This window comes from Tinamus guttatus, unplaced genomic scaffold (assembly GCF_059628265.1).
Source record: "Tinamus guttatus ecotype Peru unplaced genomic scaffold, ASM5962826v1 Tinamus_guttatus_pri_ptg000330l, whole genome shotgun sequence".
Lineage (NCBI taxonomy): Eukaryota > Metazoa > Chordata > Aves > Tinamiformes > Tinamidae > Tinamus > Tinamus guttatus.
This window is the reverse complement of record NW_028288864.1, coordinates 3,204,591-3,229,956: the sequence shown is the minus strand read 5'-3', so window position 1 is coordinate 3,229,956 and position 25,366 is coordinate 3,204,591. Positions and strand designations below refer to the sequence as shown.

The 25,366-nt window shown below is 43.1% G+C and overlaps 1 protein-coding gene across 1 annotated transcript; it reads left to right on the top strand.

Moving 5' to 3' along the window:
* The first annotated feature begins 4,587 nt into the window (after positions 1 to 4,587).
* Positions 4,588 to 23,503, top strand: SNX8 (sorting nexin 8). Its single transcript, XM_088529471.1, has 11 exons — positions 4,588 to 4,696; positions 11,823 to 12,013; positions 13,794 to 13,911; positions 16,882 to 17,003; positions 17,354 to 17,434; positions 18,820 to 18,980; positions 19,350 to 19,482; positions 20,527 to 20,595; positions 21,423 to 21,572; positions 21,967 to 22,116; positions 22,631 to 23,503. The coding sequence occupies exons 1-11, from the start codon at positions 4,663 to 4,665 to the stop codon at positions 22,742 to 22,744; spliced, it is 1,323 nt and encodes a 440-aa protein (XP_088385597.1). The 5' UTR covers positions 4,588 to 4,662; the 3' UTR covers positions 22,745 to 23,503.
* The last annotated feature ends 1,863 nt before the right edge of the window (positions 23,504 to 25,366 follow it).

The following is a 25,366-nucleotide window of genomic DNA, read 5'->3' as shown; positions in this document are numbered from 1 at the left end:
CGCGCGCGCGGGGCGCCATGACGGGCTGGGGCGCTGCCCTCGCGGAGCGGCCGCGGGGCCGGGGGCGCTGGGCCACTCTGCCCGCGTGGGGACCCTGCCCGTGGCCTCCCACGCGGCCGCGATTCAGCGAGGGGCTCCCCCGACGGCAGCTCCCGGGAGAGGGCCCGGCCCAGGGGCGCCTCGCTGAGGTGATCCAGGGTCCTGACGTGTCTCTTGACTCCACTTAACGTCTTAGCGTGACTTCCGAGCCTCGTAACCCGCTTGCCGCTCACCCTGGCTCCGCCGTGAGGGAGCTGGCCTCGCCCTGTGGGCTTGGCCGTTGCTTTCTGTGGAGGACGATTCAGGCTAATGCAAAACTGTGTAAAGCATCGCTGGTTTTTCAGCACTTGAGCCAATTCGATGACATCCAAAGCAACAGATAGCAAGGCTGCAAAGGCAAAACGAGGAGTTTGTTGGGGATGCTGTTTTGAGGTTAAAACACGCTTTTTTGGAGCAAGCAGAACAGTTCTTTAGCAGCGTGTGCACACCGCGTTTGTTTTAGTTCAGTGTTTCCAAGCAAATGACCTAAACATACTATAAAAATGTATAAGAAAATAATTAAAAGGCCAGAACAATTACTGCAATTAGCACAATACATTTAGACCCTATCTCATATTGCAATATTTTTCAGATTAAGATAAAATCTTGAGAAATTTAACAAATGAAGCCAAGAAAACCCAGTTTTGTAATTTTAGCAGCTAGACGCAAGATGTCAGCCTAGCTCCATTCAAATCAATGGGCTGAGCTTATGCTGTCACTTCTGTATTTACACTATAGGCAAAGTTTATGAATGGAAGTGAAGACTGGCACTTTGAACAGTGATTTTTTTTTTCTGTGTTACTATCATTACAGTTGACCCAGCCCTGACTCTCTGGTTTGTAGTTACATTGACACATGCAAATGTAAAGAACAAAGCTGAATTACCTCTCCTACCACCGCAAACAGGTATTTTCCCAAAGGTGACGACAGGCTGTGGTTCAATCCACAATCCCGGCTGTGTCCTCAAGACCACACTGCTCTTCCCAGACCATGTATTTGGTCTCTACTCTTGTGTTTCACCGCTCTCGCAATAGACCAAATTTCTTCCTGTTTGCGAACTAACCGCTACTTTTACCATCACTTTGGTTAAACACTTAATCTAAATGCTGTATCCTTTTTTTCCTGCCTTTGACTAGTCTCCTATTTGCACTTTTCCTTACTTCACAGAAACTTTTGATTTATCTTTTCTTCCTTCCTTAGTTTCCTTCCTCCTGCCTTTCCTTTCTTCCATTGAAATCTCCCCTCCGGCCCTGTGCTGCTATCTCTCCGTGCTGTTCTTTGTCTCCTAAACCTTGCTCAGCAGTCTCGGGGTGAGGGGAACAGCTTCTACAACCAGAGATTACGGGTAGCTGCAGCTGCAGCCTGTGCCTGGATATATCCCACATACAAAACTCCCAATGAAATCAGCGAGAAGTTCAGGATCGGTGGGAATGGCTTCTTGTAACACGGCTGTCAAACCAGAAACGCCCTGTGTGTTTTGCTGAGTACATGTGAGTCAAGAATAGTGGAGCTGAGCGCTTTGAAAGAGTAAGGAAGCCCTAATTTTTGTGCTCTATACAGAATTTATTTGATACCATTAGGATGTGCATAGAACAACCTTTTGAGAGGTTGGAGGCCCCAGGTAATCGTATGTTTTCATACTCACTATGTTTGTGTCCCTGAATCTTCTGATACCTGCCTGTTCCTTTTTATTTCTCTAGGGATTACTTTATGCTACAGGTTTTCAAAAGCTTTTGCTGCATTCACACACATCAAAAAAAATAGCTTATGTCAAACACAGTGTTTTGGGTGCTGTTCAAAAATTATTTCTGCAACTGAGTTATTTCTTTCACAGCATTTCAAGATTTCTCCCATGAGCTGCAAAAACAATCCTCAGTGAAGAATGTTGTATTTATACCAAATAAATAATTATGCTTATTAGCTTAAGTACAGACCAATCAAAGATCTATAGCTAAATGAGAACGTGTTGATTCCTCCATTCATTTTCTCTAAAAATGCCAGATAGGCGAAAAATTGTGTAGCACTTAGTTTTCGGAAGTGCTGAGCATGCAAAACTCTCCACTCGGCTGCTGTATAAACATGGTTTGAAGGGCCTCTCAGCTTAAATAATACCATGCCTTTCTAATTTTATAAACAGCTGTAGTCTGCACCCACGCTTGTGGGGATCTCTGCTGAAACAGCGGCTGAGGAGAGAGGTAGAAGGAAAGAGAATTACTCGGTCATTCCGATCTTCATAGAAGGATGGAAATTTTAAAGGGAAAATACAGTGCTAATAATTACTGAGACCTAAAATTCTCACTTGGTAATTTCTGTGTTTTAATTCTCTATGTATAGAAGGAGGATAATTACATACCTTGCAAAGATTAATATAATCTTTGCAATTTCCATATAAGGAACATTAATTAGTGAATATCTGTCTGATACTTTCGATATTAAAAACATAAAGTAGTGCTATGGATTGGTAACATTTTAATCTCCAGATTAAAATCTGAAGTGTGTCTTGCTTGTTGATGGTGCTTTCAGGAAAACCATTGTGCAAAACATCTGCCTTATATTTTACCTGAGTCAAACATATAATTCCAGTGTAAACAGTGAAAGAAATACTGGTAATATAATGAGAGTAATTCATGTCTGAAATTCTTATTTGATATCATTTTAGAAAGTGTATTAGCATTCCACATGTTTATATTTCCATGCTTTACTACATAGGACAATATTCATTTCTACTTTGTTTATCTGTATTGGTGCATTATTTTTGGGCATAGCTTAAAATGTTACAATGTTTTTTCCTTTGCAAAATTATTAGTATCGGCTTTGACTTATCCACAGCAATATCTCATAAAAATCTACACGTGTATAAAATATCAAAAATAATGAGTAGAAGAAACATCCTTATTGCATGACCAGATGGCAGCAAAAATTAAATTTCATGGTAAAAAGCCACTCTATGAATGTAAGTATACTAAAATGTTGGAGTATCTTATCTGTCTTTATGAAATATGAAATACAGTCCTCCCACAAATCAATCAATCTGTGAATGAAAGCTCTGTCTGCTTCCTACTACCTGGCATCTATTTTCTTTGCACGGCACGTAATGAAATCAGCCTGGAAATTCACATTCCCAACAGACATTCCTGAACGACGAAGTGACCCTTTCCAATTTTAAGCTAAAATTTGATTTGATTTTGGAGTAGAGCCTATATCAAGCCCAGGAGCTGATCGCTTCTGAGTTTTTCCTTGTTTTAAGATCTTTGAAAGATTTAGCATTAATCTGGAAGTGGTTTCATGGTGTTTTGAGCAATCCAGTCAGCAGCGGGAAGGGTTATTACCCCTTCAAGTGTTTGAGCTCCAGTTGTGAGAAACCAAACACATTCCTGGTAACCTTGAGGCCCCGGAGCTGAAGTGCGTGTTTAAGTGTTTCTTCTAATCAGGGATATTATCATGAAGTGCCACCATAAAGCAGGAGTGCTTCAGGGTGACAATCTCTGGCCATGACTGCGTGCCGCAGAAGGACAAGGCCAGGCTGGAGCGCTATGGTGGTGGTGGCCCAAGTACCAGCACATCAGTGGGGCCTGGAGCGGCACCATGTTGGTGGGGAGCAGAGCAGCACCACGTCAGGGAGGACTGGAGCACCACCGTGCTGATGAGGATGTGTTGGTGGGGAGCAGAAAACCACCATGTCAGGGAGGACCAAAGCACCACCACGTTGGTGAGGATGTGTTGTTGGGGATCAGGGTACAGAGCACCACATCAGTGAGGCCACTGCACTGGTGGGGGTCTGAGTAGCACTGCATCAGCAAGGACTGAAGCACCACCATGCTGGTGGGGTTTGGAGCACCACCACGTGGGTGAGGACAGAAGCACCACTGTGCTGGCTCGGTTGGGAGTGTCACTGCATCAGCAAGGACTGAAGCAGCACCAAGGCGGTGGGTTTGGTAGCACCACCACGTGTGTGAGGACAGAAGCACCACCATGTTGGTGGAGTTGGGAGCACCACCTCAGTGAGGACCGAAGCATCGCTACCCTGAAGGTTTGGTAGCATCACCACAGGGGTGAGGATGGAAGAACCACCGCATGGCTGAGGGCTGAAGCTCCCCGCACCGGTGGGGTTGGCAGCACCACACGGGTGAGGGCTGAAGCTCCCCACACCGACAGCGCTGGCAGCACCACACGGGTGGGGGCTGAAGCTCCCCACACCAGTGGGGCTGGCAGCACCACACGGGTGAGGGCTGAAGCTCCCCACACTGACAGCGCTGGCAGCACCACACGGGTGGGGGCTGAAGCTCCCCACACCGACAGCGCTGGCAGCACCACACGGGTGGGGGCTGAAGCTCCCCACACTGACAGCGCTGGCAGCACCACACGGGTGAGGGCTGAAGCTCCAGGGCGCCCCCGCGACACGACGGCCCCGCGCGAGGCGGCCCGCGGGGCGGTGGCGGCAGCGCGGGGCGGGGCGGGACGGCAGCCCCGGGCGGCCCCTCCGCCCCCGGGCGGCCGCGGGCGCCGCCCCTCCCGCTGGGCAGGCGGGCGCTGCGGAGGAAGGGGAGGGCGGCGGCGGCCGCGGCCTCACATGACCGCGCCGCGATGGACGCCGAGGCGCCCGCGGGCGCCGGCACAGGTAGGGGCGGCGGGGCCGGGCCGGGGGCCGCGGCGGGCGGGCGGGAGCGCCCTGGCCGGGGCTCTGCGGCCCCGCGGAGGTGCTGAGGGGACGTTTCGTCTTCCTTCCCCCCCGTCCTCGCCTGCTAAAATGCGTTCGGTGGCGTGCTAAGCATTTTTGGGGAAAAAATATACATATATGTGTGTGTATATAAATATGCATATACATATATATGTATCTATCACATCTATCTCTTCATGAAGTCACTCGCCAGTCGCTGCGCGTGGCCCTGGCGGAGCTCGCAGCAGCACTCGCTGCCAGCACTCGGCATGGAAGGGGTGAGGGGAGGATTTTGCTCAAAATATTGGTTATTTTAATTTTATTATTATCACTTACAATAGTAAACGTGTAATATGTAAACCAAGGAAAGTTTTTAGAGGCAAACAGTGATGTTGCACTCTTAAAGTTCCTTTAAATACTCTCGTGCAGGTAATTATTGCTCTGTGGGTAGTATTTTACTGTGTGTGGAGGGAGAAGCTGTTAGAGGTTACAGGTTTTGCACATGGAGAAGTGATGTGGCTGTTTTCACTGCCCAATATGAGAGTTCCTTTGCTAGGCCTTTGACGCTCCCTGTGCTGATAATATGTTAAAAAAATATATATATATATTTCGGAATATTTCTGTCCAGGACTGATGTAAGATATTGGCATATTGAGCAGCAGCCTTTGTGGAAAAAAAATAAAATGTCCAACTGTGTCAAAGAGAGAGCTTGTTCAGGTAGGTGTGCTGCGGCTTCCCGGCCCGTTCGGGTAGAGATGAGGCCGAGTTGTCTCTGAACAGGGGGCTTTGGATCTGATCAACCTCTGTGCTGGTGGCGGTGCTTCTGTAACTGATACCCTCCCGCAGAAAATTTGGCTTTCTTTGGCCATCAATATATTGTACACACTGCAAGACGATATCTAGTGATCTTGGCAAAAGGAAAAAAAGTGCTTTGAAAGCAGGAATGCTTTTGTTTCTGGCATGGTGATATGGACTCATGGATCTCGAGGGTTTCACCCGCAAATTTAACTTTCTTGGGAGGTCAGCAGTTTGTCAGTGACTCTTTTGGGAGGATCTAAATATCCTGTGTAAGGAAGAGACTCTTCACAGGGGGTGTAGGTGCCCTGCACGATGTGCTAAGTTCTAGCTTTTTGTATTTGTACAATTGGAAATAGTTTAATGCAATCAGAAACCAAGAGGACGGGAAAAAAAAAAAGGTAAGGCTAAAGTAAGTTTTGCAAAGTTGCTTTTTGGCTTTTTTTTCCTCTTCCTCCTCTTCTTTTTGGAGTTGTTTTTTTGCAGGGAGTGTGGAGCTAGTCCTGCCGTGCTGACTGGGAGGGCGGAGGGTGTCTCATTTGGTCTAATCTAGTGGTAAATGTTAAATTTGTGCCCGACCAGTGGGGAAGTTTGGTCCAGAGGAGGCACCAGCCACAGGCAGTGGAGCTGGAACATTAGTGCTCTTCCTTCCCCAGAAGCTCTGGGTTTTAATGGGTTATTGTGGCATTGAGGAGAGAAATGTATCAGTTACAGACATGTGGAACTGCTACAAAAATATATATATTTTTCTCCCTTTAGAAACTTTTGGCTCTAAGTGTGGGCTTGCATGCAGAACAGCTGAGGTGATTGCTTTGCAGCAGAAAGTGACCTGAGTGAAGTTGTTCTAGCCAAAAAAAAAAAAAAAAAATGGGGAAAGACCCTAAGGAGTTTCTTGTGGGTGGGATAAGAGACCTCTCTTTTAAACGCTTTAATATAGGTCATTTTTTTTCCCCAGTGTAACTAGGAGGATGAGATGTGCAAGGAAGGAGAGAAATTTTAGTATTTTTCTCTGAGGGGACTTTTTCTTAGCCTGAATAAGGAAGGAGGATTGTGGAAACTTGGCAGTTTTGTAATGCAGTTAAACTAGAAAGCTCTAATAGACAGATCAATGTGTACATTTATTTAGAATATAGTTCTGTGGCTTACGGCTTCCTGGAATCTACCTTCAGAGGAGGAAATTTCCTGGAAACCAGTTGCAGGTGCTGTTACTGGTCATGCTACCTTTTTCCGAAGGGGGCTAGTCTGAATTTTCACACTTCCACCCTTTCTGTTGGAGCTGGCTGTGAGGAATTTCTTAGCAATCCTCTGCCGAGAGGAGAGCTGCCCTAGGCAGGATGTGACTTTTGCCTCTGTAGTCTTTGGAAACATTCCTCAATTTTCCCCACTAATCCTGTTATTTCTTCAGTTTGCAGCCCTATCTTCCTTTATTGTGTTTGCTGCAGCCTGCAACCACGGCTGTGTGGTCAACTTGCTGACAGAATGTGCCCCTTGTGAGCCTGGGCTTGGGAAATCGTTTAATTAATTACTTGGAGAGCTAACATCCCAGTTAAAAGAACAGGGCACAAAAGTACGACTCTCCGTGTGACTTTGGAAGGAGATCATTTTTTTTTTTCCTGCTGTAGTATGTGTCCATGATATTTTTGAGAAGTTGTTTGAGATCCTCAGCCATAGAACAATGCAAAAAACTAGTTGTTTATTATTATTAAATAAAACTTAGATAACTCTATCTGAATATTTTAGTGGAGGCTGTTTTCCCATTTTATGGTATATATGTGTTTTGTCTTGTCATACTTTTAATCTCTTGTATTTACTAATCAATTGTTGGGGGGTAGAGGAGAAGGAAGGATGTCATCATTCCTCCTCTCAACCAGCGTGGAACTAAATATGATGACTTTCCTTGGGCCTGGCCAGGAGTACGGAGCTCCCTTCCGCACTGAACACCGATCTGTGTATACGTGAGCTTTGTTCAACATATACACTCATGCCTTTGCATTGTTCCTCTAAAGATAAGAATTACATAGTTGTGAATTCCTTATTAGAAGACCCAAGTCCCTAATAGGAAGAAAAGCTTTTTGTGGAACTTCTGGTTTTGTTTCTTTTTTCTTTTTTTTTTCTTTTTTTTTTTAAATTGTTGCATAATTTGAAATCCTCTAAAAAACAAGTGAGTCAGGAATCTACTTGAAGTGGATTTAATCTGTAATTTCTGAGGCTGTTCATGAGAAGATAGAAAGAAAAGGAAAATGCTTATGAATGATGTTTACGCTGCTGTTTCAGGAGTTTTCCAGCCTTCGTTTTTGCTCGGAAATCTGTGTTATCTGTGCACAGAAATACACAGTCCTTGTTCTTCCCTGCTCTTCCTGTGAGTTGGCATCACCTCTTCCCTGTAAAACCACAGCCTGTGATAAGGATGAGGAAATTTTAGCCATTCTTCCCAAAGGCTGCACTTCCTTTCGGATTGTTTTCTCCTCATAGAGAATCTGCTGCTAATATTCTATGTGATTCAACTCTACAGAAGAGTTTTAATAAATTTAGCTGCTTATCTCCCTCAGATAATGAAGAGTTGTTAGTGGCAACCATCCATAAAATGAAGATAAGCTGGCCAAAGTTGACAGAACCTACGCAGGCACGGGAGATGCATGTAGTGGTTTATTATCTGTGCATCCAGCCCTGTCATCGCTGTTCTCGTCTAAGTGTGCTCGCTTGCGTGTCAAACTTGCTCGTAGCTAATCAGAGACTTGACATTTCGCTTTGGCTTTCACAAATGTGTGACTGTAGATACTCTGATTCAGGAAAGGGATAATTTGGCGGAGGAGAGGTTGCTGTCTGGGTGCACGAAGGGCTGTGTTGAACCGTGCGCCCAGCACGTCGGTGGAAGGAGCGTGGCAGGGAGCAGCGTAGCTTCACATTTCGGTTGCTTTCTAGGTGAGTTTCCTAACTCCTTTCAGGCCAAAGGCTACCTGGCTTGCTGCAGAATAAAAGAAGGTACTATGGAGTGTTTCCAGAGTTATATTTTTGCAGCTAATAAGAATTATGCTGTGCTTTGAATGAATACTTCTTTCAGACTTTTATTTTCCGCCTTCTTGTTGTCTTGTTTACATATGTGTATGCATGTGTGTGTGCATATATACGTGTCTTTCATACTTTTTTCCTGTTATACTGGGCTACTTCCTGGTATTTTATGGAGAACACATTGAGAAATTCTGCTGTAATAGAAGAATAGCTTGCATAAAGAGGCTTTATTGCACCGTGTCCATTGTCACTGCTTCCCTGTGTTCCAGTGGATCATTCCATTCCCTGTTTCTGCACTTCTTTACTGCCTTATGTATATAAGCCTTTACTAGATGATGATTTGCTGAAACTAAAGGGTACGTGTTCAAAATTAGCTGTTCTCAAGCAGCCAGTACGTGATGGGAAGTGTTAAGTGTCTTGCTACAATGCATGTAAATCCTTTCACTGGGTGCACACAGGAGCTCATACCAATGAGTTCACGCTATTATCCATCAGTCCCAGCAGGATTCCTGAGGGTGTTCCGGAATTGACCCTTTTGTCAGCAGATTGAAACCCGGTCTCACGAGTGCCCCAGGATATACAGTTCAACAGGCCTAATGTCGATGCTGCAACGGTGTTTTCCAAAGCAGTTGTTTTATGTCTCCTCAGACCTGTGTTTGAGGATGCAAGTGCAAGTTCACCTTGATAGGCTGTCTTGTTGGTGTGGAACACCCTGTATTTATTTATCAATTAAACAATAATTATTCAGGCTTATGCTCTTTTAGTTTGTATGATAGACCCCAACTCTGCCTAAATATGCAAACTAAAGAAGTTGCAGCGTATTTTGACAAGAGACAAGCGTGAGAACTGCTGATAAAGAGAAGGGTTTCCTGAAAATGAGCTCTAGGAAGCAATTTTCCCCTAGGAAGGGAATAACTTGATGAAAACTGGCAAAGCTTCCTAAGTGAGAGGAGGAATGTGGGTGAATTGTCAAAGGAGCATGGTATCGTTTTACTAGATCCCTATATGGGATTTCATTCTAATTGTTTTACGGGGTAATGTGTGTTCAGATCACTGAATCTGAGAATCCTTCTCAACATTCATTAACAGCCTGGGTTATGCTGCACCTTTCAAGCCTTACGGATGAAACGCCAGAGGAGTCACGGTTCCTCCCGTGGGTCTCTTCCCCCGGCAGCAGCACCGACTCAGCAGGTCGTGCTGAGCCCCACGCCAGGGAGCAGCCGGTGCCGCGAGGATCCTGCTCGCTCGGCAGGGACATGGGAAGCTGGGAGCAGCGACGGGGGCAGGAGGAGGGTTGCGGTGCTCGTGCAGGACGCGCGTCCTGGCCGGCCCTGCGTGCCAGGATCCTTCCCTGGGGCTTCCTCCGCAGCGAGAGCTGGTGCTTCAGGAGCAGAGCAGGCTGCTGTTGTTAGCTGCATTAAAGAGAGCGTGTGCGAATGGCAGAAATAACGAATCCTCCTTTGTCGTGTTGTTTCACTGTTGTGTCTTGAGCAATTAAAACCAAGAGTGACAAGTGTCTGCACACAGAGAACCTCTGCTTTGGAGTGTGAGGCTGTCTAGTGCTTTTTGCACTGCTTTCCTGAGTGTATTTATGACACCTGCTGTGGTGATAGATGCGTATCGTAGCCTGCTGTCCATCAAAGGTCAGCTGAGGGGAGGATTTTGTAACATTGGAAAAATCTTCTCCCTTACTATCTGTATTCTGAGTTTTCTTTCCTTCTTGGAGTCTACCTGAAAAGTGGATACAGAGATATTCTCAGCTTATCTGGCAGTATCCCACGTTGACATGGATTCAGCTGGTGTGGTCGTGCTACAAATCCCTGGCAAGTAACTGGAGCTTCTTGGAAGCTGTTACACAGATGGAGGTGGCAGGTGATAAGGTGTTCTGTTAAAGTGGAGGTGTTGAGACTTGCTTCTGATTCACCTGAGCGGGAATCTGAAGCCTGATGAGACATGTGGGATAAGGTCATTGGTCCTGGATTTAGGTTGGTTTATGTAAGCTGTTTTATGGAATGGAGAATGAACTGTCTGCTCTGAAGCTGAGTATCTGCTGAATCTGAGAATAACTGTTCTCCTTGTTTATCAGGGCCTAGAGCACATGAAGGAACAGCTGGGAAATCCTTCTGGGAGGACAGGACTGCTGGGTTAATGATTTGAGGCCTTATTCTGCTTGTGTGAATTTCTTATGCAGTTATCAGCCTTTGGAGCAATGTGTTCAAGCTTGTAGGACTGGCTTTGATTCTGTAGTGGATCTTTATTAGCCAGAAGTGGGGTGACTTGTGCATGCTTGCAAGGAGGGGGGCGTATTCAGTAATACCCAGCTTTTCTAGGTAATATTTCCATAGCAGATTCAAGTTGCCTTTTAAAAGAGGTTGATCACAGTACCCATATTAAAGAGAAATGTGCGGAGGAAGAGAAGGAGCACAGTAGCCACTGGCTGGAGAACAGAATCCAGGTATCTTGAATAGATTTCTGGATTATAACCATGTTTTTTACCCTGCTACTGTCTTTTCTTAGTTTTAAAATGGGTAGGAAAGGGATTATTTGCAAAACTAGTGTGTTCAAAGTTGTCCATCTGTGTTTGAAATCATGTTAAAAAGCTGTTTTTTAGCTCCAAGCGCTGAACTAGATGTATTTGGAAGATATTGTCAGAGCTGGCTGTGACTGGGGGCTTGTCTGATTGCTTGACCTTATTAGGATTTTTTTTCTCCCCCCTGCTCTTAAGCATATTGACATAGTAAATTACTATAATTCTTGTGCACTGTAGCATACTCTTATAGGACTTAATTATGTCAAATGAAGTGTCTCTTTCCTTTGTAATAAAATGTCAAATTAATATAGTGCATTTCTGCAGTGCAGTAAAATAACACATTTTCTTTCCTTCCCCGAGTCCTCCTCGGCAGGATCTGTAAGTGCTGAGCCAGGGTTTCGTTCCTTCTGGCAGATCCTGCGGTGGTGGGAGCTGGACCGACAGGAAATGCAGGCCTCTTCGCTGATTCACAGGACAAATTTGGCCTGTGATTTTCCTTTGCTCAGTGGAGATGACTTTCTGACTCGTGTAATTGCTGGCGCTCCCGGGTGTTGCGAAGAGGGAGGTACCCAAGTCCTAAACGTGTGGGAAGTAGCACAGGCTCCTGGGGAGGAGCGGTCTAATGGTGCTCTCCTTGTGTTGCTGTTCTGTGGGAGCACCGAGCGAGGGAGCACAATATTTTAAGGTTACTTTTTGTTGGTGTTGTCTTCTCAAGATCTTCTGGACGTTTTTTCTTCCCCTTTTGTCTTCTAGATTTGGCAAAGCCTCCAGTAAATGAACCGAGGGAACCGGAACAGTTTCTAATGCAGGCGCCCCAGGGAAATCCACTGCTGCTTTCTCACACCCTACAAGAGCTATTGAGCAAGGATAGTGTGCAGGTGGAGCTTATACCTGAGAAGAAGGGCCTTTTCCTGAAACATGTGGAATATGAGGTTTCCAGCAAGGTAACGTGAACAGGCATCGGTCGGTGAGAACGTGTCCTCATAGGAGCATCCACACAGTTGCTGGTCTTGCAGTCTAGGTCTCCTGCAATGTGATAGACGTGTCGTGTGATGCTGCTTTTGAGTAGGCCACTCATTTTGCTCTGCTTTAAATGCAGGTGCATTACGTTTTCTCAACCTGGGCTTTTGCAGTATAGAGTATTTCCTGACTAAGGGCTGTTGGATGGTCTGCCAGTTTTGCAAAGGGAATGGGTAGTAGCGCTGGCCCATCAGGCTCTCTTAAAACCTGTGCTCTGTGTGAAAGCAAGTGTGCAACACTGAAAAAGCCATGCTTTTCATGACAGGTAGGTGAAGACTACTGGACATTTCAGTCTAGCTGGAGCTTGTGAAGAAATCAAGTTGGCTAAACCAAAATCCTGTATAAACAAAATAGGTACTGTGAATCCTCCTCGAGGGTCTAGGCCATTTCCAGTTTACTTGCCCTAATACTAATCTGTAGGCTCTGCTCTTGATAGAGGGGACTGAAGATGGTGTATGTTTTCCTCTTCATGGAAGAGCCAGTGAAATGGCTCTCTGGTACCTTCTGTGTGTTACTGAGACAGAAGTCCATCCTTTTCAAAATAGACCAGGAGTAATTTACATCTCTCGGGCCACCAAATCAGCAGTAGTTTGGTGACAGTTGGACCATAGCATCACTGTACCTAGTCAAGTAAGTGACATTTGGGTTGGTTATCTCTAGTGGCACTTGAGGCTTTACTTGTTTTGTGTTGAAGGTCATAAGTTCCTCAAAGACCTGTGAGAGGGAAAGGGCTGATGGAGTGAATGCTTCTTTGGGCTCTTTGGACACAACATTTAGGTCTGCTTAATGGTGGATTCAGTGACCCCAATGGGCTCTTGAGGTCTGTACGTAGGAGCCTGTCACCAACTGCCTTCAGTTGCTGTCATCTTTCTGGCAATTCCGTATAATGATGCATCCACAAAAAGAAGCATAGCTTGTCCTATCACCTGCAAAACAAATCAAAATCAGATTTCAGAGCAGGTGGAGGGAGGCCCTGAGGGCTGTGTTCCAGTTGTATGCCCCACCATGGTGTTTCTGCAAATGCCACAAGAAGTGGTGGATGGTGCAGTGCAGATGCAGTAAGAATGGATGTGGTGATATATAGTCTTTCCGATCCAATGCTCCAGTAGTGGAATTTGCAGTAGTGGTACTTTTTAAAAAGATTTTACCTCTGAAGTAGGTGCCATCAAACTCCTTTAGCAGTGAGTAGCCAGTTTCTTTAGTACGTTATACGGTTTGATCTAAGAAATGGAAAATTCAGGACTAAGACTTTAAAGGAGCTTTCATACTTTTCTTATGGACTTAACTTCAATAGCAGGCCCTTTTTTTCTTTTGTGAGGTTCATTTTAAAAGTTGTTTAGACTGGCACTTAATGTGGTCTGTGTTTGTTTGGCCACTTCTAGATTTGAAACTGTTCTAGAGGAAGTTCCTAAGAACTGGAGCGTGGAGTTGAAGTGTTTCAAGAAAGGAGCTCTCCAGAGCACTTTAAGAGTATTTACAGCCCTTTTGGCAATATTCAATACTTTTAGTTAGAAGAGCACCATCAAGTTAGTTATGTTAGCCATATTAATGCCCAAAAGGTGGCTGACGTGGGAGGTTTTTTTCCCCTCCTGCCTCTCAAGGCTAATGGTGTTTAAAAGTAAGAAATACATAACTTTTGAAGTGATTATGGAATTGCTGCTGACTGTCTAGCCTGAGTATTGATTTTTTTTTTTTCCTTTGCAGCGATTCAAGTGCTCGGTGTACAGAAGATACAATGATTTTGTGGTGTTCCATGAGATGCTGCTTCAGAAGTTTCCATACCGCATGGTACCAGCACTGCCCCCAAAGCGGGTGCTGGGAGGTAAATCTGTTTTGTTCTCTCTTGACTGGAGAGGTTGTGGTGCAAGGGTGATCAAGAACGATGCTGTTGAAAATGCCTGTTTAAAAGTATACAATGTCTTTACTTCAGTTTTGCTCAGAAAATTATGTGATTGTAGCATGGAATTTGGAGATGAATTACTGCAATGCAAGAAGTTCTCTGTATGTAAAATGTTCATCTAAAAGTTCAGTGTTCTTTTTTCCAAGTAGAAGTTCAGTGTTCAATGATCTTTCTGACAACATTTAAGGACTAACTCGGCAAAAGAGCATGGTAGAATTGCAACTTTTTTTTTTTTTTTAAGAAAACAGATTACAGTGGTTGCAGTTTTGTGGTGTTAGGAGTCAAACAGCCCCATCAAACAACTGTAGAGTGCTGCTGCTTGCAGTATTCAGATTACTAAATATTTGTAGAAATCTCATTACTCATCCATAGCAGAATGGAGAAAATGCATGTTTTATATTCAAGGGTTTAAAACTCCAGAAGTGATGAAGTGGAGAGTACAGTAAATGTGTATGCAGAAGGGGCAGGCAAGCATGGTGATATTAAGCAAACTGCTATATCAGGTCGCTATGTTTTATAAAATTGTCTTGCATAAAGGCCTGGTGCAGGCAGTGATAATTAGTTTCTCAATTTCTGTGTAGAAATGTGTCTTTCTGGAAGCCAAACCAACTGCCTTACAGTAGCTAATGTTTTTTTTTTTTTTTTTCCTGTTCTAAAAAGGAGCTTATCCATGTGCTTAGTCTAACCAGAAATTAAAAGCAGAGGTTGGAATCAGTGTGTCAAGTCATTCAACTACATTGTAATTGTTAGAATAGAAACCGAGGAAGTGTCTCAAGCCCCAAAACATATCAAAGCTACTTCAGATACATTTTTCATTAATCTGAAATATTGACACTGTTTTCAAACTTTATTCTTTTATCATTTAAAATGTTATATAACTGTGTAAAATCTTTTCTGCTTTATCTGCTGAAGAACAAGCTTTTCACTGTCTTGTCTCCTGCCCATATTGCTAAACTTAACATGTTTCAAATAAATAATTGATCTCAGTCAAGGAGTCCATGTATCGCTGTAGTAAAGGGGAGCTGAGAAATGGTGAAGAGAGTCTCACAGAGTTCATAGTGAACTGGAGCAAAGCAAAATAACAGTGTTGAAAAGCTACAATGATAATAGGTTTTTTATGATGGAACACAAAATGCCTTTTTTTTTTTTTTTTTTTTTTTTTGAGGTTGCAAGAACCAGTCTGTTGAATTTGGCCTAATTCAGTGCTCTCAGCTAGAATTTCCAGACCGACAACTTCATGCAATACCTGAGAGCATAGTGACTTTCTCTGATTAATCTTAGTGGAGGAAGGAGAAGCTACAAATACATATTATTTGTCAGTCATTGTAATTTCCTTGTGTTAGCAGTGCTGATACTTCTGTGAATTTGCAGATGTTTTTTACCAACAGATCTTAGATACTTAAAATAATATCTGATAGGATAGGTTCCCAAAAGATGCTAGGTATACAGTCCTAAACAGTTTCAAAGCCTTTATTCCAGTGACTCTCTACAGAGAAAAGTTGAGGAAGTCATGTTAAATGGAAACTGCAAAAAAGGGGTGGGGGGAAGGCAAGAAAGAAATGGAATGGGTAGTTCTTGTTTCTGTCTAGGTTGATGGAACTGTTAATTAGAATTTTAGGGCACAGAATTATATAGATTCTTGTATCTTCTTTTCTTTTTCTTTAGTCCCAGAGCCCGATGGGCAAAGCTCTACTCTCTGTGTATTCAGCTTACTTTTATACCAAATCACATGCTTTAAATAATGGTCTGCTTTCATTTATCTGTCAGGTGAAGAAAGATTGGTAGTGTCTCTCTCGTTTGGGAGCATAGTGGCAGACTGAGGCAGGTGATGTAGGAAGTGAGTGGATGACCTCAAAGATCTGTATGCAGGCTGAAGGGTGAACAGAGCCGAAGAGTGACGACCTGTGACCTTGGTGACCTGATGAGTTATGCAGCAACTGAACTCTAACTTAACAGGGAGGCCAAAAAAATAGTCTTTCATGGATAAGCTTTAGGCCTTTGCTTATGTCTTTACTTTGTCTTCTCTGCTCTCTTTTACTTCATTTTTTTAAAACTTGTATATCTTTTCTGAAAAAAAAACAAAACAAAACTTTAAGGTCTTTGAATTGCTGACTTAACTGCAGTATCAGCCAGCTGAAACCCTTCCTGCCTCAGGAAGGAAGACAGCCCGGACGTTTTCTAGCTGGACACGTAGGGAGCCTTTGGGTTAATGTACTACAGATTGCCACAGAGGTCTTCCAAAGTGCTTTCTGAAGACTTAAGTGACAGCGATGAGCATTGATCTTGAGCAAACAATTGAAAAAGACACCTGGAAGTGTGGCAGAGAGGCAGCTGGGGGTAGAACACTCCAGGTAGAACACAGTTAATTCTCTAGAAAAATGAGCATACAAGGTGGGTAAGAAGGGATGTGGGATAATTCGCTTTGAAATTAGTAAAGTGGTTGCAAGAGGTTGCATGGTCTGCAAATGCAAGAGCATCCAAGAAACTTGAGCAGAGTAAAATCCCTTCTGTGGACTGTGTATGGAATAGGCTTGGGAAAATAAAAATCTTGGTATGCCTACCATTTGTAAACAGAGGCTCCAGGCCTTAAACTTGGTTATTTATCCTGCATACCTAATCTCTCTTGTGGAAGTAAACGTGTACGGATGTATTTCTGGAATTGGACATAAAGAACTACTTGAAAGAAAAGTTGTTTTGGTGGTCGATCCAAAAGCTCTGTTTTAGGGAGCTCGGAAGGCCATTCTTTGGCTCGCAGCACTTGAGCAGGCTGTATAAGTGGAAGGGAGTGTTGGATCTGGTGCCTTCTTTCTTTCCTTTCTTTCTCCCCCCTCCTTGCTGTGAGTATCTACAATGTGTGGTGCATCCATTCAAATTCAACGTTCCTTCCTGCAGCTGACCGAGAATTCATAGAATCGAGGAGGAGGGCTCTGAAGCGTTTTATAAACCTGGTGGCACGGCACCCCCCGTTCTCAGAAGATGTGCTCCTGAAGCTCTTCTTGTCCTTCAGTGGCTCTGTGAGTACTTGTTAAGGACAGGCTGAGCTTGCATGTCCTCCTGTAACTGTTTCCCTGGGTACAGAGTTCACAGGTGCTTCTGACCTGCACGTTGCTGCTCTGTGTGGTGAAAATTGTTTTGTCTCTATAGGTATTTCTGCAGCTGGAGGATGAAATGTAATCTTATTCAGTGCCAGAGCATAACATTTTGAAAATTATAATACATAATAGGCTTCTGCCTGGATCAAACCTGGGCTGATAAAGCCATGTGCTAAGTTGTGCCATGCTCTTGCAATATATCTGTGACATGTGTAAGCTGCCTGTATTTTACTTGGTTCTTTAATGTTTATTTGATGCTGTTGCTTCTCCAGGATGTGCAGAATAAGCTACGAGAGTTGGTCCAAGGAGTGGGAGATGAATTCATGACTTGCAGACTAGCTACCCAAGCCAAGGTATCTGTATTTCTCAGTATATTTTTCTGGTTTAAATGTGTCTCTTCCCCAAGTGGATCAGCTGTGGTGCTTGTTGGGTGATACACAGAAACCTTAGGCAGGAGAAAGCTGTTTGCAAGGTTAGAAGGACTTGCAAATTCTAAAGTTATAGAAAAACAGAAATATATGTTTGTCTCCTAAGGTCTAGCTACTTTTAGTTAAATGTTGGTTGATTAGTATTATGAAGATAGAACAATGCACCTTGCCTAGAATGTTTTTTTCCGCAATTACTTGTCCTTGTATAACAGACAAATATGCATACCACACAATTTAAAAGCTAATTTTAAATTTAAAATTAAAAATTAAATTTAAAAGCTAATTTTTAAAGCTAATGTCTAGGTTGGTATTTTCCTCACATGCTTGTGCCGTCATTCTGTCCATTTTCTTGATGTGGGAGACTAATTTAGACTGTTATAGAGGACTTTAAAAATAACCCCCTTACTAACTCCTATCCACTGAACTTTTAATTACTTCTCTTCGCCTGTTGGCAGAACTTTGCTCTGCAGGAGGTGAGAGGGTTAAAAACTGTATGTGATTTCACAATATATGTACAATGCCTTCTCATGATCCTGGTGTGTGGATCTGAAGTATTGCGATAGAAAAAATGAGTGGGCAGGTAGCTTTGTTTCTCGTGCCTCAGTTCCCACACTTCTCCATTTGAGAACGGAGAGTTAAAAGTTGGAATTTTTGGAACTGTAGTGTTACTATGAGACTGTAGTGTAAGAATGCAAAGCAAGGTCTAGGTGCTATTTCTTTCTTAGTTAGAAGTTCTCCATACACCTGTTTATCCCTGTGATTAGTGCTATGACAATTTTTAAATGTACATTCACTGTATTTGAGCAACTTTGGAGTGACTTGCTGTTCAGGTTCTTCCATTGCTAGCAGAAGGTTTTGCAATCAGAGCTTAATCAGGCTCTTACTAGTGATGCACAAGTCAGAGCTTAGCTGGACTCTTTGGTACGTGTTTGGCTTTGCCACGGTGGCAGTTGCTAGTAGCATCAGATCAGAACTTGTGAATCTGAAACCTCACAAGCCAATTTCAGCTCCATAGCAGAACTGTAGATTTTGCCAGTTCTGTGTGTTCCCTGATTTTAAACCTCTTTCAGTCCCTGAAAATTAGATGTATTCGTATAACACCGACTTGAACACTTAAGTTGCACGGCTGATCTCTCCAGGGCCCTTGTAGGGCCCTGTCTCCATGAGAGGGCCATTCAGGGCAAACGCCTCCCTTCCACAGCCTGAATTCCTTCTGGAGAAATGGGTCTCTGCTGACTGTACAATCTGCCTACAGCTGAGATGTGTGAATGCTGATGTGTCCACAATTAATCCTTCTTGTATTTCCTCAGGATTTCCTTCCAGCTGACATACAGGCCCAGTTTGCTGCCAGCAGGGAGCTCATCAGGAATATTTATAACAGCTTTTATAAGCTTCGGGACCGTGCAGAGAGGATAGCTTCTCGAGCCATTGATAATGCGTCAGATCTCCTCGTATTTGGAAGGGAACTAAGGTAGGTTGGGAGAAAGAATTTGCTAGTGGGAATATTTCTGCTGTTGTTTCAATACTCAAAACTGCTGTGAAGTTTGCCTGCAAATATGTAGCTTGTAATGAAGTTTTTGCTTCCTTAAAAGAAGAGAATGCGTTCTTTCCTCCAAGGTAACTCTCTGTAGGCCAAAGAGCAATACCTTGACATGCTGTTACTGATTACACTGCCTGCCCCAGTGTGTATGCAGCACCACTTTTGTGATTGTTCAGTAGTAGCTCTGCAGTATGAGCTGTTTAGACAGATGTGAAAGTCTGAACTGCTCTCTGCAGGTGGGTGTATCTGCACAGTGGAATTTATCTCTTAGATTTCACTACTGCTGCTTTCTTCTCCCAGTGCTTTGGGCTCAGACACGACACCACTTCCTTCCTGGGCTGCTTTGAACAACAGCACGTGGGGGACTCTGAAACAAGCCTTGAAGGGTCTTTCTGTTGAATTTGCACTTCTGGCAGATAAAGCTGTTCAACAGGTGAGTTCTATCCCTTTCTTTAAGAGTTACTCCTATATATTTGCAGGGAGGTTCTAGCCCAAACACTCATCCTCAACCATCAGTTTGCTTGTGTAAGTTGAAATGATGGGGGCGAAAAAAAATGGGCTATGTTTTAAATGAGGACAGGAAGTATAATGGGCAGGGGAAAGGAGGGATATGCCTTTTAAAATTATTTTATTTTATTTTTTCTCTTTTCAAAAAGCTACTGGACAAGTTGAGTCATACTGCTCTCCTGAGCTGAGTCCTGCATTTTCTCTTATTAATCTACTGCAGAGGATCCAGAAGAACTTATTTCTGAATCAAGTTTTGACATTAATGTACTTAAACATTACATGAGAGTCATTCAGACAGAAGCGTCATATTCCTGTGTAACTGTACAGTGTGATAATGACAGTTAGAATAATGTGAGAACATGACAAGCTGGGAGGGAAAAGTAATAGTTTTCACTTCTCATCTTGTTGTGTTAAAACACTCGGCATGCTTTTATAGATCAGTCAGATGAGGTTTTTATCCTCTGGAGTTTATGCTCAGAGAGCTCTCTTGATACAAGAAGAAAATAAAATGTTTAGTGAAGAAATTTGTTAATTTTTTTTTTAAAAAGTTAAAATCTAGCTTGTCTCATCTCCGGTTTCTGATGCATGAACTGTTACAGGGATCGTGCAGGTATTTATAGATTTAATGGATTAGCCATCTTGTAGAATGGAAAGATGAAAGATTGGTGGAATCTGCAAGAGCAAGAAATTCAGCTCTCCCTGCCCGGAAAGGACCGACATGCAGCACTTGTGCAACTCACTCCTCTTGTTAAAACGATCACTCAATTGGAAAAGCTGTTCCTGCCCCAGTCAGGTCTTTGTTCTGTGTGCTAAAGACTAAACTCTCTGGTGCCATCTGAAAGCTTCCTCATGCAGTTGTGTAATCATTGATTTGCCCTGAAGAGTAGCCTGCATGCTGTAGGGATGTGGAGAACTCTGATGTTGCTTCTTGCCCGGCTTACATAAATGTACTTTTTCCCTTGTTTTGTAGGGTAAACAGGAAGAGAATGATGTGGTGGAGAAGCTGAACCTTTTCCTGGATTTACTCCAGTCCTATAAAGTGAGTTCTGCTGTTCTTCTGCCAATGAGCAAGTTGTTTAGAGCAGGCTTGTGCTCTTTAGAGGGTGTATCGCCAGCTAAATGGAAAATTGTCTGGAAGGGCAGTTTGGAGGCAAACTGGGCATCTGGCAGAGGAAGGGGAGTGGCTCTTGGCTATAGACACTCCTTAGCCTTCTGACCAGATCTCATCTGGTGATGAGATGTGATGGGATTTTGCCAAGCAGCAAACCCTGCAAGAAGCCTGAAAATGTGTGCTTGAATAATATGGATCAGCTAGTCTTTTTCCAGATACGGCTGCTTCCAAGGCAAGGCATCCAACTGAATAGCGGCTGTTTTGTACATGAAGACCTAAAATCAGTTACAAATGAAAAAATGTTGTTGATGCTAGTCCTTTGGTCAGCGGTGTGTTTTTAGAAGCACCTAGGTAAATGATGCTTGGCAGCATCTCCTGATGTTCCCAGGCTTGGACAGAAATAGAAGGAAAATGGCAAGCTGTTATTGCTGTTAATTGGCAGCACTTAATCTTAAAAAGGGCACAGAAGATGAGTGGAATGAAGATCCAAAATGCTGGCATAAGTGATGTGCCAGATTGCCTCTTAAGCTCAGTGGCCTGGGTTCAGGCAGTTTTGTTTCTTACGTTGTTAGGTGCCAACATTGTCTGACCCTTTTGAAAACACAGAAGCCAAAAGATCTGCAGTGCAGAAGTTGCATAAAGCACCACCATTTAACTCCACTTCTGTTCCTGATGCACTTGGCTCGCTCGCTTGCTGTGTGAGCCCCCTGCCCTGCTTCCATGAGCTATCTGCTGTTTTCCTTTTCCCCCTAAAGGACCTGTGTGAAAGGCATGAGAAGGGGGTATTGCACAAGCACCAGCGAGCACTGCATAAGTACAGCATGATGAAGAGGCAGATGATGAGTGCCACTGTGCAGAACAAGGAACCAGAATCCGTGGAGCAGCTGGAGTCTCGGATTGTGGAGGTAGGGCAGAAACCCATGAGAACAAATGGTAGTGAACTGCTCTAATGATACCACGATGCAGCTCAATCATATTTGCAGAAAGCCATTAGATGAAAGGGGGTAACCTGTACTTTAGGTAATTTGAGCTACCTGCTGTGCTACAAGGAAAATGCATTTGTTTTCTTCAACACTTTTCTGGCTCTTTAGCAGCATGTCATTTGCAGGATGTACAGAAAGTAATAATCTGTGTGATGGAAAGTGTAGTTCCTGTCATGTGAAATGGGTCCAGGAACTGCCTTTTAAGTTCTTGGTATGTGTTTGCGTTGGTGAGAAAAGCTATTTTCTCTTGCTGCAAATGAATCTTCTTGGCATTTTATTCTTGACCACGTATCTCACTGAGTTTCTCTTTGTTTAGCAAGAAAATGCCATCCTAACCATGGAGCTGCGGAATTACTTTTCTTTGTATTGCCTGCATCAGGAGACACAGCTCATCCACATCTATCTGCCTCTCACGTCTCACATCCTGGGGGCCTTTGTCAACTCCCAGATCCAGGGTCACAGAGAGGTGAGTTCTCCTGGTCTATGTTCTTTTTTCCAAAATAGGAATGAAAATTTAAACTTCTATTTTTCCTGTGGCCCTTCCTTCTCTGATAGTCTGGCCTACTGGGATCTATCATAACCTTTTAAGAAGTCATCAAAGGTCTCCTCAGTTGGGTGTGAGGATCAGGGCTGGCCTTTAGCTCTTTAAAAAGCTGTGCATCTTAGAGTAAATTGTTGTTTTTCTTTTTTCTTATCTGTGGATGGCTTTTTTGAGAAAGATGGTTGAAACAGACCCAACCATTAAATAGGTATTTATTCTATAATGAATGATGTGTTTGCTAAGTAGATCTGCTCTTGGTTGTGTTAGATAGAAATTATATGACAAGGAGGAACTTCTCTTTTTCACAGAATCCAATAGCTCCCTTTGTTTATCTCTAAGTGTGATCTTCACCCTTCCCTATATACAGGTATTTCTTGTATTAGAGAAAACTCCTGCCACATCCTGTTGTACTGTTTGTTTTCTTTCCTCTCCCATTCAGATGAGTAAAGTTTGGAATGAGTTGAAGCCGAAGTTGAGCTGCCTCTTCGTGGGATCTAGCAATATGCCAACACCACCATTGTCACCTCCAGAAGGAAACTTCTTCTCCAATTAATTCCCTGAGCACCTAGGATGGAGCAAGAAGTGCAGTCAAGGGAGGGTGGGATCTCTACCTCCAAATGTTAGAATGAATCCTCCAAACAACTATTTTTTTATATTGCTGCTTTGAGCTGCTCTCTGAATTAGACTGGATATAGGGCAGAATATACAGATATAAAGTCAATCTCTTAAATCTGAAGTGCTTTAGGGCAGGTCTGGGTTCACTGTCCTGCAGGCACCCTTGCTAGTGTCCAGATGTGACCGGTGTTGGGAGTGCTGTGATTTTGTTGCTGGTGCCTCTGCAGCTTGTATGGACAGTCCTCCAGTATTTATTTGCACATCTGCTGACAAACATCTGGGCTGCTGAGATGAACAGGATATCTGAAGCCCTTGCTTACAGAAGAGATATATGGATTGCCTTTTAAGCTTGGGGGGATGTATGTTAGAGGCATATGTGCACAAGGAAAGCTGAAGGCTATTCCCAGTTCCACTGGTAGGTGTCTGGATTTCTTACTGCTAGACTTTGGAGCAAATTGCATGAACATATTGGTTGGATTCACTAATCCAGCTGGGTTGGCCTCAGTGCTGCTGTGAGGCAGCACTTTCCCATTGAGCCTAAGCAGACTCTATGTCAGTGCGATTCAGTTCACGGTTGCAGGGCAGCCTAGGGACTTGGTGATGTTTTTCAGTTCGGGGCCAAAGATGTCTAGGTTTGGGAGCTCAGAAGAGTTTCCCTAGCATAAATGAGAAAATGATTGATTGAAACACTCCTTAATTGTACACACAGTATAGCTACAGGTTAGCTTGTTTATTTTCTTCTGGAGGTTCTGACATCGCTCTATCAAATAGTTTTTTAGGATTATTGAAGAGCTGCTGACCTAAAGGCTGGTGTTTCCTCTGCTAAAGATGAAATATCCTGTTACACCAACAAGCTAGGACATAATACTGATAAAATTAATTAGCAAAAAAAACAGTACTTATAATATTACTGTTCTCTTTTCTGACTCTGGGCAGTATTGGAGTGTGTGAAGGAGAGAAGACAACTGAAGGGGTAGTTCTTTATCTCTCTAAGAATAGCATCGTCCTTGGTAATGGCATTTTCAAAATGATTTCTGATTGTGATAAAGGGACTAAACATTCTCCATGTCTCGCTCTGTATCTCTGGTGACTTTCCCTCATAAAAAAACAGGATAGGATGAGGACAATTTGCATATCATCTGTTATCTCAGGAGAAATTGTGCGTATCCTCTATAGAAACTGATAAGTGAAGAAACTGCAAAAGTCTGCAGGAAAACTCTATGTGAACCTAACTCCTCCGGGACCAAATGAGCTGCCAGAGAGGAATTGGGGACTTGGTTTCTTAGCATTTGTTTTGAGTGAGTAAAAAGGAAGCACATTAATAAGGGTGAGTGTTTGCTATCAAACTGGAACCATTACAGTATTTTCCCACTGGGGAACTTCCCCATTAGCAAGATATGTATTTAAATCCTCCAATCACAAGAGTGTTTTTTTTTTCTATTATTATTTAGAAAATCCAGTGGAGCATGAAATACATTATAGTCCAGGTGGAAATAATGGACAGTTTCTTCAGCTAGGAGCAAGACAATAAGGTATTTCCCAAAGTTCGTAAGCCAGGCATAACTACTCCCTATATATATGTATATAAATGATGTGTGTGTGCATACACACGCACATATATACATTATACATATATAAAGAAAAAATATTAAAATATGGTAAAATGCACTTGGTGATGCATTTCTTAAGGAGTGCAGGGAGTCTTGTTTAACAACCTGTTCAGAATGTATTGCTAAGAGTTTTTTATAGCAATTCAAATGTAAACTTTTTTCAGAGTCTTTCCTCTTGCATGACAGATTTGATTCTGCCTCCCGAAGGCTTCCAAAGTGATGGTGAAGAGGTTCTGTCCACAGGCCAGAACAAACTCAGTGGGGAGAGAAATGTTTCTGTAGTACATGAACAAACAAGACATCTCAAGAATGGCTTATATTGATTAGGAAGAAAGATTGTGGTTAAAGTGTTATTAGCATCTTACGGGGTTTTTTAAATGCTCACTCCTAATATCTTTACAATGTGCCAGCTGGTTATGACCAGTTGCTTATTTATTCTTTAATACCCATTCTCGCTTTAAGTCTTCCTTTTTGTCTGATATGTTGAATAGTCTAATTAAGAAAACACTCATGTTTTAGGGGGAAGATCTGTTATTTTATATGATGGATCTTCTGTGTATGTTGACTGGCTGGTGTAGACAACTGGGGATGTGTTCTGTAGGAACATCTACAAAGTATTAGCCTGAAAGAAACATTGCACTTTTCACATTCAGAAGTTAAAATTTCAGACTTAAACAAGTTAGACTTTGGAGTAATTAACTCCTCTTTTCTATTCTCTTTTAAAGCAAGAAAGCAACAGTCCTCATGTAGAGACTATAACAACATACATATAGGTAGACATCAGATGTATCAAAAAACTGGAATTGTGCTGATTGGAGAAAATAACCATTTCTCCATTGTCAGCCATTTATTCTTTGAGGACAATGAGTTTTGTCCTGCCTTTTTCTGTTCACCCAGTATTTTGAGAACAAAGGCTTGTTCTCATAGCTGATTCAGCTAATAGCACTTTC

Coding starts and splice junctions, on each gene's coding strand:
- SNX8 (XM_088529471.1), top strand. CDS start 4,663: ATGGACGCCGAGGCGCCCGCGGGCGCCGGCACAG. Junction 12,014..13,793: donor AATATGAGGTTTCCAGCAAG/GTAACGTGAACA, acceptor TTTCCTTTGCAG/CGATTCAAGTGCTCGGTGTA. Junction 21,573..21,966: donor TGGAGTCTCGGATTGTGGAG/GTAGGGCAGAAA, acceptor CTCTTTGTTTAG/CAAGAAAATGCCATCCTAAC.